This window comes from Lissotriton vulgaris, chromosome 2_1 (assembly GCF_964263255.1).
Source record: "Lissotriton vulgaris chromosome 2_1, aLisVul1.2, whole genome shotgun sequence".
NCBI classification, from domain to species: domain Eukaryota; kingdom Metazoa; phylum Chordata; class Amphibia; order Caudata; family Salamandridae; genus Lissotriton; species Lissotriton vulgaris.
The window spans coordinates 393,911,031-393,926,559 of NC_141687.1; the positions used below are offsets into that span (position 1 = coordinate 393,911,031).

At 47.9% G+C, this 15,529-nt stretch overlaps 1 protein-coding gene across 1 annotated transcript in view; it reads left to right on the plus strand.

Annotated features, from left to right (window-relative positions):
• Positions 1-15,529, plus strand: part of STRADB (STE20 related adaptor beta) — a 212,499-nt gene that overhangs the window by 168,298 nt on the left and 28,672 nt on the right. The window contains exon 8 of the mRNA XM_086955255.1: positions 5,611-5,782. Coding sequence (XP_086811381.1) covers positions 5,611-5,782 — 172 coding nt within the window. The remainder of the gene's footprint in view (positions 1-5,610; positions 5,783-15,529) is intronic.

Sequence of the window (15,529 nt, forward strand, 5' to 3'; positions counted from 1 at the left end):
GAAGGGTCCAGATTTCGTTTCTTATGTTTCTTCAGGATGATCTGAGGTCCGTTGGGACTGCTCCCCCTCTTATTCGAATCTAGGGGGTTGGACATCCTGCTAGGTCCCCTCCTATGGGTGGGACCCAGGAAGGGGGTGGTTACACCCCTCTCCTTTGATCCTGGCCGCGCTGGGACAGGGGCTGGGAGGCCCCAGAACCGGTTTGGCCGGATCCTGCAAGGGGCAGCCTTGTGCTCCCCAGGCAGTGTCTGGTTTCATTGAAACCTCCCTACTCCAATCCACTATCTCCTGTCTGGGGTGGTTTGACACCGCCCTGTGACAGGAAACTCTTTGTCCAGGCCTCCTCTGCCGGGTTTCGGTCAGCAGCAGGAGGTCAGACCCGTGTCTGTGGCAGGGGCATCCATTTTGTGGATCTGAGGCTCATTTTAAATCAACCGCGTTTCAGTAAAGTAACATGTCTTCTCCCTCTAGAAGGGTGGAATGCTATCCCCGTCGCCAGAACTGGCGAGGGGATAGTATTCCAATTCGTATGACACCTTACACGACATGTTTTGATAAAGCCAAACCAAAGTTGCTATATAACCGCGAGGATTATAATGCGCTTAAGAGTATATGGTATGGCATTATCCCGGATCAGCTTAGGGAGTTGTTCCCGACAGCTGCAGACAGGCTCAGCTCATGCCAGAGCACCATCTCACATAAAACCACGCACTCTGCCTCCAGGATTGATGAGGCCTTCCATAGGAGTGGCTTACAGGCTATATATGTGTCCAGATATAGGTTTAGATATAGGTATACTATATCTAAGCAAGGGGTGATTACACCCACTTGCCCCAGCTGAGTGATCAGCCAGTTGTGTCAATTTAAGAACCAGCCAGGGGTGGCAAAAGCTATGCTTCAGCCCCTGGTAGGCCTTGGTGGCACCTATGCCCTGGGCACCTATAGTGCATGGTACAGGGGCTGACAAGGAGTCCATTTCCAATTGTGGTATGTACCTATAGCACATGTATTATAAATTTAGAGAGAGAACAGCAGGCTGGGGGTCTGATTAGCAGGCCCACAGCCTCAGTAAGTCGAAAACCAGTGAAGCAAAAAGCAAAAATTGGGGTGACCATAGGATAGCAGACCCTACTCTCCTACAACAGTGCTCTCGTATATGGTGGATAAACATGATGGCTCGACTGCTCTTTTCGGATAATCCAAACTTTTTCTAAACACTCATTCTCAGCTGATCTTGAGGTCCTGGCCTGTCAGTTGCCTTTGCATACATGCCTCGTCACCCTTGGCTCCCAAGACCCTGCCCTTTAGATTCATTGCCGAAGGCAGGTATCAGCAGCAGGCTTTTCCTTTACCTGATGCCCTGCATCCTGATGCCCTGCATCCTGATGCCCTGCTTGGCCTGCATTTCTCTTGCTGTTCTTTATATCTACCACACTCCAAAGCACTCCGAGGCCACCGAATCGTCGTCAGTAGTGCTTTATGAAAACAATACATGAATTAAAAAATACATGCTTCTGCATTGTCCAGCACAATGGCCCAGTAATCTAATTTTGCTTCTTTATCATGTTATGACCCAACTGTGAGGCGCTGTGAGTGCATAACAAATTGGCATTACATTCATACATGTGTAATTGAAAACTCTCACTCAATGACAATGTATTCAAGCTGCATTATTGGACAATGTAAGTTCGCTCTCTTAGTCCCTGTTGTTTCTAAAGAACATTGCAGGCATCACTGTTATTGTTCTATAAAGTGAGTAGCAACATAATGTTTATGTTTAATGGTTTATCTAACATATTTGCCCTATTGATCTCCAAATGATGTTTCATTGATTGCTAGAGTTTGTGACTTAGAGACCCAAAAAGGGTTAATTCAGTTCACTACACAACAGTATCTCCTGAAATCTGCTTTAGCCTGGGAGAGCCTGGCAGCTGTGAATACCCCTTCATTAGTCCATTGGGTTTAAATGTTGAAAAGGTGGTTTTGTAAAAGCCGCTTAGCCAATAGCAGAAATAGTTTGGAAGGTGGAAGAAATGTACCCTGTTTACCCTGTCACAGTGACAACAGATTAGATGTCTGAGGGAAATGAAGGCATATATCCCTGAGCAGTATGGCCAGATATGTTACCAAAAGGTGTCAAGAACACAGAGTATGGGCCTGACTTAAATTTCGGTGGAATGGGTACACTGTCACAGCGGTGACGGATGTTCAATCCGCGGAAATATAAATCCTATAATATCCTATGGGATTTATTTTTTGGCAGAAAGGGTATCCCCCCGCTAATAATTGCGTCGTCACAAATAATTACCAATGGCCCTGCGCGCTCCGCCTCACATGGGCTGTTTTAAATTAGACTTTTCTTGATTGAATTACCTTCCTAAGTGAATACAGCCTTACTTTAGATTCACTGGGAGCACTAAGTCACCTTGGCTATTAAATATTTTAGGGTTCATATCATAACATTCCTATGTTTCCTATTAAGTTTCAGGCTGCTCACTTTATGTCCTGCAGATGATCTAATTTTATAAAGATCGAAATGCCGTCGACCTCCACAACAAGAACTCCTCTCATTGTAAAAAGCCAGTTGTGGAGTTCTATTTCAGGTTGTTAATGCGATGTTCTGGTTTAAATTTCACTATCACTTTGTCATGACACGCCCCCTTTTCACTTTGTGTGAGCACCTGATTACTATTTGCAGTACAAAAAACTTTTTGTGTAAAATAAACTGTTCATTTCACACATTGTATGCTACCCTACTGTTTTTCCCAGTATGACAAACTGCTTTGAGTATAATTAATTCTCCTAATCCCCTTGGGGATTTCACTTCTTACTCTGGACCCACTGTGGCCAACCCTGAACCATTGTTTTCCCAAACACTAAATGCAGAAAAAGCACATCCTGTCACAGATCCAAACAAAGCCTGCCTGTGGTGTTTAGGGTCTAAGCATGACTCAAAGTCCTGTTTCGGGTTTGTCTCAGAGAGTGGAAGGCATAACTGCACGTCACTGAGAAGAGAGTAGATTATGCTCAAAGCCACAAACTTGCCCCTGCTTCAAGTTGCTTGCTGCTTATGTTCCAGGTCCTAGTCTCACTCTAAGTCACTGTTGTCAGGTAAGTTGAAGGTGAAGTCTAAGGACAAGCCTCACTATAAACACTAGAAGTCCAAACAATACTCTTTTCAGTCCCTTCATTCTCGCTCCGCAGAGAAATCGCTCAGTCAGCCAATCCCCAGGCTGGTGCCAGTGTACTTACAGTTCCCTGAGATATTGTTGACCCAGCAGTGAGTAGAGGCCTTCAAGCTGTCATTTTCTGGAAAATGCTACTGAATTTACTTTCATAATGCCAGTGGCCTGGATACTTCCCCTGAGTCCGACTTCCCAACAGGTTCCCATACAGAAGGGAGCTGCTGATTTGCGGTGGTAGTCCTCAGGGCTACAGAAGTGATTGAATGTCCGCTACCACAAAAGAGACCATCCTATTAATATATTCTTGCAGCCTGGGGCTACTGCTTCAGAACCCTTGCTGCCCGTAACAAAACTTTGGCAGAGACCCTGATGGCCACCTGGTACAACCCGAGCTCAGCTCTTTCTTGATTTCAAAGATATTTTGAATAAAATATCTTTTTCCCTCTCTTTAGGTGCAGAATAATATTATGGTATACAAGAAATTGGTCTTTGAATTGCTAATTCCCATCTAGTCTGGGTGGTGTCTCTTGGTTTATGAATTGGACAACACCATGAAACTTCTGGAAATGTGTTTGTTAAACAAATTAAAATTAATAAAATAAGATTAAAAGAAAATGTCCTATTGCTAGGAATTTCGTTCTTCTGTGCATCCTGATTTCAGTAAGACGCCTCTGGTCTTCATCCACGGATAACTGAATGTTCGTTTGTTGCTCTTCACCATACATGTTTGCATGTTTATGGATCTTGAGGAGGCATCAATTCTCCAATTAGGAGTACTTTCTTGAAAGCTTGAACCCTGGCTTTAACAACATCTGAGGGAGCTGATGCTGTGATAACTGCCCCATCCCTTCTGAGTTGGGCTGACACAACTTCAGAGTTCCGGGTGAGACAATTTGCAGTCAAATCCTTTCGGGTCTTCCGGTTATTGTGCCATTACTTATGCACAAAGGCATCCAATCAAATTGACTCAATTTTAAGTCTCACTTATAATGGACATTTCTAAAAAAGTTAGAGGAGAAGATTTCTTTGTACACTCTGGCTGCAGTATATTACAGGTGAGGACCTCTGTACCATTATCCAGTAGAGAGGGCTCCTCTCAAGCACCTGGATTCCTAAGAAGTCATTGCAGCCGTTTGACTTTTGGGCCTCTAGGTCATGAGGATATGACCTGTGCTGAAAATAAAATGCGTTTGGACAATGAAATCTTTAGGATTCTGTTTTATACTCAGAGTAACATATGTTATAGGGTCTCAATCCTCACCTTTTCAATTTTATCCGCAAGAAACATTTACATTTGATTTTACATGAACCTGGAAAAAATCTAGAGCAGCTTTCTTTATCACCAAGTCCATGCCTTTAGTACACATAGCCCTGAAAACATCAGCAGACTGGCTCAATATGCACCGAGTAGAAAAATAACAGTTGTGATGTTTGGGAACCTGTCACAGTGACAAATAAACTCAGCATTTTTTACGTTTTAATAATTTATGGGAAAACCAGAAAACCTCTATAGAAAAAGGTTTTGCAGAAAGGAAACAATCTCAGGCCTGCCCATGACATTTGCAATGAAACCGATGCCAGTTTCTCTCCATGATGAAACCTGTTGTGAGAGAGCTAGGAAATCCTGGCGGTCTCTGATACTAAAAGAGCAGATCTTGACTGCTGTACTAAGAAAGAAGAAACAATAGGATCTACTGATGGCATGGGAATAGAAAATAGACAATATAATACCAGGCAATACATAAGGACAGCCTTCTAGACTGAAATGCACATCTTTCCATCTCTGTCTCCCTTTTTGAGGGATTTGGCTAGAAAGTGTACACCCTCCAAATGCAAATAGCTGAAAGCAAATGAAAACGAATGTTAGCATATTATTGTGCAACCTGCACCATGAAGAGCTTGTCGATGTTTCTGGCACACAAATTCTTTTGATGAGAACTGACCAGTGAACGCTCCAACAAAAATATTGAAGCCTAAAAAGTGTGCCACGTCACATGAATGTTCCTCTCTTCAGCTGGCAGAAACAGAGAGAGAGCAGGTGCATGAGATGTTTGGAGGGGGAAAGCTGCAAACTGCCAGACTGCGGTGCACTTGTGCTGATCTGTTGGCTCCAGACTTATTAAAGAAACACAAAGAGCTAAATTATGAAAGAGCCCAAATTCAATCAAGCAGGGCCATGCTACAAATTCAATACATGTTAATGCTGTAATACTACGCTATATTCAAAGTATCCTCCGTACTGCGTTGATTTGGCTTTGCAACACAGAGTCCACATTTACTTTTTAGGAAGTTGAATGACACAAGATTAATTCCTTATCCATAATTAGTTGTTCCTCTTCCTATAAGGAGGTTCCTATTTTAACAAACTGACATGGCGTTTTGAAAAAAATCTATTGCATTAAAAGTGTTCATATTTGTGTTTCAGAAACGTCAAAGCAAGTCACATTCTCATCTCCGGGGAAGGCTCCATCTCACTGGGTGGCCTGAACCGCATCTACTGCATGGTCTGCAGTGGGCAGAAATCAAACGTTGCCTACGAGTTCCCAAACTTCAGCACTTCTGTTCTTCCCTGGCTGAGCCCAGAACTACTGAGACAGGTTAGAAACGTATTTATTGCTTCATGTTGTCTTTGTACTTTTCTACTGCACTTGAGTCTAATTCATTAGTTCCTACTCACCCGACTAGAGGAGCAAGGTGCTTTGGTTGCAGGGTCAGTCAGTCAGTAAATCTTTATTTCGATGATAAGAACCATCATAAAAATTACAAGTTATAAAAATTCATTTACATTACATTACTGAACTATATGTGAGTTTAAAAAACAGATACATAGCGGATAAAATTCATATACAGATTTTATGTACATCATGCAGGGTCATAATAATTAGGTTCACAAAATATTCTACAAGAACAGAGATACCAAAATGAGAGTGTCAGTTACCCTAATCCTTGCAAAAGGAGTCCGATTTGGCAAACCCTTGAGCAATTGTAAGCTGTATTCAACCATTTTTATAGCACGTTTTATTAGATATTTCACAGACATCGACATAGACTGCAAAATCTACCATTGTATATACAAGTTTACTTCTGAATTTGCCCTCTCACTCCTCCCTTTCCCAAGGCGATAGTGACCCCGGTTCTCACACTTCACCCCTCCTCCCACGTATGGAGTCTACCTGTCCCGAAATGACCTAACTTCTTTATCGATGCAGAAGGGTCTAGACTCTTGCTGTGTCAGGGGATCCCTCTATATTGGGCCCACCATGGCCATATTTTGTGGTGTTTCTGCAAGCAGACTGGTGCGGTAAAGATGGGAATTTCTGGGCACGTGCACCTATCAAGCCTCGCCTTCCATGTATCCAAGCTCGGGGTGTACTTCTCCCCATGCTCTGACAATGTCACATTTAGCCATCATCAACCCCAGCCATCGGAGGGCTGCCCAATGTCTTTTACTGTTGGCATCCAAAGTGATGTGCAATAGGGTAAACTTGGGATCACCAGGTAGGACACAATCTAATACTTGACCCAACAAGGACAACACCCCCTCCCAGAAGGACACCAGAAGCCCACATTTCCACATCGTGTGGAGAAAAGTCTCGGTGTGCGTTCCACAACCCAAGCATAGGAGTGAGGCTATAAGTCCTACTTTCCATAGACGTGAAGCCACGCTCCAAACTCTTCAAAAAGCCCAAAATGCCACAGCCCGACTCCTGACAAACACCCCGGCAAAAACTTCTGCCAAGCCTGCACTGAGGACGCTGCATTGGCTCCCTATTAGGGAAAGAGTAACCTTCAAGACCCTCTGTCTGGCCCACAAGGTACTGCACAATGCTGGCCCTCCTATCCTTGGGAACTGGATCACACCCTACAGACCCACAAGAGCGCTCCGTTCCGAACATGGGAACTTCATCACGATCCCCAAGGTGAGGAAGGCCCGGTTCGGTGGCCGTCGCTTTTCGGTCAATACGGGGAAAAAATGGAACACACTCCCCCTGAGCCTCAGAACAGAACCAAACCTTCTAAGGTTTAGGAAGGCCCTCAAAACCCTACTTTTTCCCTGAGCCATCCCTCCCACTCCCGACTATCTTCCACTGGTGGTAATAGGTTCAGCGCTGGGATACCCTCTGGGTGACTACGCGCTTTAGAAATCTTTAAATAAATAAAATAAATAAATAAATAAGTATACCCAAGCCCTCCTCACCCAGGCAATGAATCAGGTGACACAGCCTGGGGCGTACTGATTGGGGCTCTGCATTCCGCCCTCCCTGCAGCGGGCGCCCGGGCCGCCACAACTTGCCCTGTTCTCCTGGTGCCCGTCCGCAGCAAATACCTCACCTGGACCCGAGGGCACGACACAGCGGCACCCGGTCATTGGTGCTGGGGGGGCAGCAACGACCAGGACGGTATGATTAGGCGCAGGAGGGATGCAGGGGAATCGCCCGCTGCCCGAACCGTGCAGCCGATGGGCCTCTACACCGACCTCCCCCCAGGATTAAAATTGCGAGGCAAATGTTGTTGGGCAGCAGCCGATCCACGCTGGTGCTCATCCCCCACCAGTGTGTGCAGGCCAGGCACCTGAGGGGTGGCAGTGATGCATTTGGAGGTACGGGCGGGGGCTCCGCGCCGGACCTAAGGGAGGCGGCTGCCGTGCTGGGCGGGAACACACGGAACTGGCACCTTGATTCCCGACCCTTCCTCCTTCCTCCCAGCCATCCGCGGAGCCCGGTCTTTCCATGGGCCTCCGGATCGGCTGCTGCCCAACAACATTTGCCTCGCAATTTTAATCCTGGGGGGAGGTCGGTGTAGAGGCCCATCGGCTGCACGGTTCGGGCAGCGGGCGATTCCCCTGCATCCCTCCTGCGCCTAATCATACCGTCCTGGTCGTTGCTGCCCCTCCCAACAAGCTATTCCTGAGGCCTGGACGTGGGCGGCCGCCGGCGGCTGCAACTAGGTGGCTGGTGCGCCAGGGCAGGCCATCTCGTCTTCACAACTCATCTGCTCCCTGAGGAGGCAGCCGGCCTGCGTGGAAGTGGCCGGGGAGGCACGGCTCCGGCTCGGGCAACTTGCCCGGCCCTGGGGAGCTCAACCCATGCGGTGAGTGGGGGAGCGGCTTTACCACACAGCGGTGTGTGGGACTGGTGATTAGCTCCCCGAAACACCCCTAGCGCTTTTGGGATCCTTGGACTGACCGTCACTGGGGAGGTAGTGGGGGGCCCATTGGCTGCGTGGTTCGGGCAACTGGCGCCCCCGCCTTGCCCGGATCTGATCATCCCTGTCCACTTCCCACAGGAGATACCTGGGGCCCGCGGCTTGCGTAGGCCTTCGTTGGTCACTCTTGGAGGCTGACGCAACTGGGGAGAGCTTGCTACTCCTCCACTCTCCTGTCCCAGCTCACGACACTGCTTTGCACTGCCCGGACCCGCTAGCCTGGTGACTGGGGAGCCATTCTGGGGGCTCAGCTGCAGCATCAGGCAGTGGGACGGAGGGTCGGAGCTGGAGCCCCCCCTCTTCTCCCAGTGCCGTGGTGGTGTCTTGCTCCAGCCCTTGAGACCGGCCCAGTGGGGTGTGGGTAAATCCTATTGACTGTGCTCTTTGGGCAGCGGTGTTCCCCCCCTCTCCCCTCTCCCCTCCCCCTACCCAGACTCGTGCATCCATGGCCTGGGCATGTGCGCGAGGCCTGCTCACCCTCTGGTCGGCCCACTACAATCCCTGCAGAGCCTGAACTGACCATTGATCATGGGTAAAGACAGGGCCTCCATGGCAGCGGCAGCCCCCACGCAAACCAAGATGTACCGGTTCACCACCTCAGAGCACGAGCCGCCTGGACTAGCCAAGGGGTTTCCCCACATCCAGGGCACGGATTTAGCAGCCATCCTGCAGGCTATCAGGTCCTCGTAGGCATCGGTGGAGGAGAAGATAGGAAAGGTCAAGGTGGAAGTGTCTCTCCTCAGGCAGGACCTTCGCAACGCCACGGCTCGGATCACAGAGGCTGAGTCCCGCATCTCTACAGCTGAGGACGAAATTCATCATCTTAAAGCACAAGTGGCCACCCTGCAGTCACACACCAAGGAGCTTCATCGGCGGGCAGAGGACACTGAAAACCGCACACTTCGCAACAACCTCTGACTGGTGGGGTTCCCTAAAGGAGCAGAGCAAACCCAAGCGGCCGCCTTTGTGGATGCTTGGTTCACCTCATGGATGACGAAAGACGCCCTCTCCGCTTGGTTCGTGGTGGAAAGGGCACACTGATCTCTCGCACCAAAGCTGCCAGTCGGGACCCCACCTCGTCCTATCATCCTCAAAATTCTTAACTTCAAAGACAGGGATGCCATCCTGCGAGAGGCCCACTTTCAGGGGCCCCTCAAGTTCCAAAATCACACCATCATGGTATTCCTAGACTACACCAAGGAAGTACAAGACCAACGCCGTTCATACATTGAAGTCAAGAAAAAACTGCGATCCCTGGGCCTTCAATACCAGCTTTAATTCCCAGTGTGCCTGCAGGTTGTCTTTCAGAACAAGATGCACTTCTTTGACTCTCCTCGAGCGGCCTGGACCTGGCTAACGGAAGAGCAGACCTCAGACAACAATGCACCCTGTTCCCTGGGCCAATAGGCACCCCGTCCCTGCAGGGTTGGTCCCCGGGGCACCAGTGCAGTCGGCGCACGCACTCCCGCAGGAGGCGCCGGTCCCAGGTTGCGTCCCAACAATCCTCAAGCCTAGCCACTCATAGACTGAGACTCTTCAAGCCCTTCGGGCTCCACTCCCTGCCACAGGCACCAAGCATCTGGGAGCTCGCATGTGGCTCCTTTACTGCCGGCACGACAAAACTCCCCAAGGGCAGACACTGATCTCTCCAGCAGCACAACCCTTTGATCTTCCGCTGGATTTCTGATGATGCTGTGATCATTCTGAGGCGCGCTCCGACCTTGCAGGAGCCGTGGGCTCTGGCAGACTTCTTGCTCTGATTTTCTGTCTTTCTGCCAAGACACTGCATTTCCGGTCACATGGAGGGGTCCTCCACACAACCCAACCTGAGCGTTTCAGTTTGGTTATCTTTTGATTATATTAGGGGGCTGACAGATGCTTCCGTTCTTGAAGTATAGGGTGGGGGGAGGGATGGGGAGGAGGATGGGATTGTTCTTTCCCAGGGTTGTTTGTTGTTGTTATTTTTATCGTTTTGTCACACCAGCACTCACACAATGCTTTTTCACTTCCTGATGGGATACATCAGGCCTTATTTGAGCACCCTGCTTTGCTTTCCAGCGACACTTCTCATGACCAAGCTTCCCTGTAGGATTTTACCGCCCCACTACGACCAACTACCACCATGACTGACATGCCCATGCTAGGGACTTCCCTCCTCGTAATGTCCTGGAACGTCAACAGCCTCTTGGACCGCTTCAAACGCATGGCTGTACTGCGATACGCACAACGCCTTGGTGTGGAGCTTCTCCTGCTTCAGGAGACACGCTTGATGGGTAATCACTGCCCCTTTCTGTCACAGTATGGGTATGACATGGTATGGCATTCGGGCTTCACCCGGGGCTCTTGTGGGGTGGCGATCCTGTTGAAACGCTCTCTTCTATTTGTGACTACATGGGCCATCCATGACTCCCAGGGCACCTCAGTGGCCCTTTGCGGCTCACTGAATGGCAACCCCCTCCACCTTGTATCCCTCTACTCTTCCCCATCTATGCTAACGACGACCCTGGCCAAATCCACCGAACTCTTGACCTCACTGTCCTGGGGCGCCACTTTCCTCGGGGTGACTTTAATGCGGTTTCCTTCCCTGACCTGGACTCGACGGGCCCTCCATCCCATAGTAGACTCACGCAAGCAAAACTGTTAATGAACTGGTCTGAATCCCTAGGCCTCTGCGACACGTGGCATGTCTGGCACCCCATATCAAACATTTTACACATACCACAGCAGCTCATACACGCTGGCATTAGTCAGTAGCCAGAGTGTGCGGCTGGGGCGACAAAAGCGGCTCAGTTCTCCACAGACTATCCTCCTATCCCAGGGCGAACCGCATCATCCCCGAAATAATGGCCCAGGACGAATCGGTATGCCGCTACCCAATGGAGATGGCTTGCGCCTTCGCTTCCTACTACCGCCAATAATATACAGCCAAAACCCTAACACTCTCGCTCTCGGGCTTGCTGGGGATCGGGAACGATCGCCTCCCTCACCTGGATTCCACTGTCCAGGCGGAACTGGCCCGCCCAAGACTCCGGAGGAAATTGGGGAAGCAATAGCCCTTACCTCCTCCGGCAAGACGCAGGGCCTCTCAAGAATACTATGCTCTATATCGCGAAACCCTCATTCCTTACCTTGTAAGTCTGTTCCGGGAGGCGGTTGAAAAGGGTTTCTTCCCTCTTGAGACAGACATGGCCACCATTGTCGTTCTTCCCAAATCTTAGCCACCCTCCCCACGGTGTGCGGACTACCGTCCCATCTCCCTTATCACCACAGAACTGAAACTGTTCGCCACAGTCCTTGCCCAGCGGCTCAAGCCCCACCTGTCCGTATTGGTTCACCCGGACTAATGTGGGTTCATGTTCTCACGCCATACCCGGCACTGTCTCCGGAGGTTGCAACTGGCCCTAGCCCACCGTCACTTGCTCACCCCCTATTTAGCGTTCCTCCTTGTGGGATTTGAGAAAGCCTTTGATTCAGTGGACTGGGGGTTTTTGGATGATGTCTTCGCCGCAATGGGCTTTGGTCCCCACTTCCGGGGTCTGGTCCGTATCCAATACGCCAGCCCGAGGGTGCGTGTCCTGGTCAAAGGGGTCTTGTCGGAGACCTTCTCTGTCTGTAGGGGAACGAGGCAGGGGTGTCCCCTTTCCCCCCTGCTCTTCGCCTTGGTGAAGGAACCCCTGGCGACCCTGATACGGTCAGATGGACGTGTGCTGGGCTGGAGCTGGCCCAATGCGGAGGCTGACAAGATTGCTCTTTACGCGGACAACGTCCTCATTTACCTAGCGGACCCCTCCCAGTCCGGCCCTCAATGCCTCCGAATTCTACAGTCTTTTGAACAGGGCTCCGGCTGAACCCTGATAAGTTTGTCCTGGTCCCTCCACCTGTCTAAGGAATGCTATGAATGGCAGTCCAACATACTGCTCCGTAGCCAATCGTTTAAATATCTGGGGATATGGGTGACTCTGCTCCCCGAGTTAAGCTGGGCCCTCAACGTTACTCCTCTAGTGAAGAAGGCTAAGGCGGATCTCCAGAAATTGCAGGCATTGCCTCTGAACCCTGTGGGGAGAGTTGCTTTTTAAAATGATGATTCTCCCCAGGTTCCCTTATGTTCTTCCTTCTGCTTCCTGAGGGCCTGGTTTCAAGAGCTGGATAGCATGGCCTCAAAGTTCCTCTGGGGAAAAGGAAGGGTTCGCTTGGCTTTAAACATCTGTAGGGTCCCTTCATTTGATGGGGGTCTGGGGATGACCCATTTATACCTGTATCATCTATCCACACGCCTGCTATCCATACACTACTGGTTCAATGGGGGTGGTCCGACCCGGCCTACAAGCTTGAGCTAAGCAAATTGGGTCTGACCAAAATACAATCTATGCTGTATGGAGATCCTATTCCACCTCGACTGCCGGAGGTGACGTGCTCTGAGCTGTGACACACTAAGTGGACATAAAAACGGACCCAGTGCACGCCCATCTGGCAGGGCACCTGGCTCAGAGAGGTTAGTGGGCTACAGGGCTTTCGATCCTGGGACCTTATAGGGATCTCACAGTTGGGGGTTGTGTGGGCAGGCGGCCACTTGCGCTCCTTCAAGGACCTCCAAACCAGATACTCCCTGCATCAGTCACAATTTTACAGATATTTACAACTGCGCCATGCTCTCCATGTACAACTTGCGGTAGCCATGCGGCTCCCTGACCACAGCCCGCCAGAGGTACAGATTATGCTGGGAGACCTGGGGAAGGGGGGCATCTCCCGCATTTATCGGACATTGGTCAATAACACCCTCACCGCGCTAGATCAACTAAGCACTCAATGGAAGGAATGGGTAGGCACACTGGAGGAGGAAGACTGGAGCGATGCTCTTATGGCCCCCAGGACAGTTACCGCCTCTGCCAGGCTGCGTATGGTTCAACTATACTATTTACATGCAGCCTACCTGACCCCGGTGCACCTTCAACAGGCACGTTTTAGCCCGACTTCACACTTGCACTAGGTGCGGCTGTGAACCAGCTAACTTCTTCCATATGGTATGGGCTTGCCCTTGATTGACATGGTTCTGGGGGGACATTGAGGAGGAACTCACAAAAATATTGGGATGGGAAGTACCACGCGACCCACGACAAACAATTCTCAGCAGCAGTGATGGGCTAGGTGGGTCCAGAAATGAAAAATTGTATTTTACTAAGGCAATGGTTGTGGCTAAGAGGGATATAGCTGCTTCTTGGAAGTGCCCTGATCCCCAAAGCATTGAGCGCTGGTTCAAGAGCGGTCGACTGGTGTGCCACACAAGAAAAAACCATGTATGAGGCACAAGGGTGTCCTAAAAAGTATCAAAGAGTTTGGGGGAAGTGGTTGGGGGGAATGGTATAGACATGCAGGGAATGTCCAAATGTACGTAGCATTGTATCATTTCAGCTCTGTAATGTGGGAAAATCGAACCGTTGACCATCCTCCTGTATTTTTTTGGTGTCATGATGAATGGCTGGTATCTTTTGCACAACCAATACAAATTTTTTTATAAAAAAAAATCCAATTCATCTGGTTGTTTTGCACTTTCTTCTGTAACACTCAAAAATAGTAATTATTTTATTGTTGAGCACCCAATAGTGTAGCAGCCTCGCAAACGGGCACACTGAGTGGGTAAAAATACGATTGAACATTATGAAGATTGTGACCCAGATTGCCTGTCATTTGAATTGAAGGGCCAAAATAGTGTTACAATGAAATGAAAGCAGTTAAAAATCTTTCTAGTCAATGGTGATCCATATGAAAAGTGTCTAATTTTCCTCAGATGATGAGAGAATATTATATACAGGAAACTAAACAGTGCTCAAATATGTGCAGTCAATGTTGTTCTCTGTGGTAAGTGTCTGGTTAGTTTTAATTAAAATATGATTAAAAATACAAAACAATCTAACCCACATTGGAAGATGTGGGTAAATAATACAAACAAAAAATGAGCAACTCTAAAGAAAAAAATAAGGATCCACAAACCCCAATTTCAAAAGACCATCCTTGAAGAATGCGATAATTATTCCTTTCATTTGTTGCACGTCCTGCAGGCCATCATCCAAACAAGGAATAAATATATATATATATATATATATTACGAAAACGTCATTCTTCACCAGATTTCTCAGGAATAACGAGAGTGAGCCCAGAATATGTGCAAAATTTCTCGGTGATATATTTCTTAATCACACCAGCCATCCGCCATAACGCGTTTCACCTCCCAAACGAGGCTTGATCACATGACGTTGGTTGAAACAGACAAAGGTCTTAAGTATCCAACAGAGTAGGTGCGGCATTATAATTAAAGTGACATGTGCATCATTTACTATTTCAAGTAACGCAAAGCTAATGCAAAAAACGGAAATAGTAAAGTTAAAACGGAACAGAACAGAATTGAGGGCAAGTGCCCAATGTGTTCAATTCTAATTCATTATTACTCTAACGATTTAAAGTGCAAATCATCAAAGGTTCATTCATAATCAATTCATCAGTAAAAACACTCAATATCCAAGATTGTTCATTATAACCACATTGCAAAGAACTATCAAAAAAATATATATAAAAATATTCTATATCATATATATACAGTTTTATATACACATATGAAAATAATTTACAAAAATATATGTTTATAATCTATCTATCTATATACACTAAGCCAATATTTACATATGTACACATTAAGTCTAGTCATGCGTACATATTTTATAAAAATATATATATGCGTGCGTGTGCATTCATATTCGACTTAGACTTAAAGATCTCCCAAATGGTATAATTTGTGATGGATATGAGTGAAAACAAGAAAGCCCTGTTCCGTTGTATTATAGAAAATATGCCTAGATAAGCACTAAAGACTTTTTAGTGTGGAGGACCTTTGTAAGCAGCTGTGAATTGAAAGTAATTAAAAACAAAATATGAAGTGCCCGTGTTACCTAATAAACAAAAAAAGTTACATATTAAAAAGAATTATTATTTCACAGAAATGGAGGAGGAAGTCATTGGGAACCAGAGTGATTAATCCCGCCTAATGGCTGTTATGATTGCTGTAATGAGACAAATCTCATACATCAGCTAGAGTGAATTAAAAACATCTCCCAACCGAGAGTGACCAGGTACGACCATACAATCCC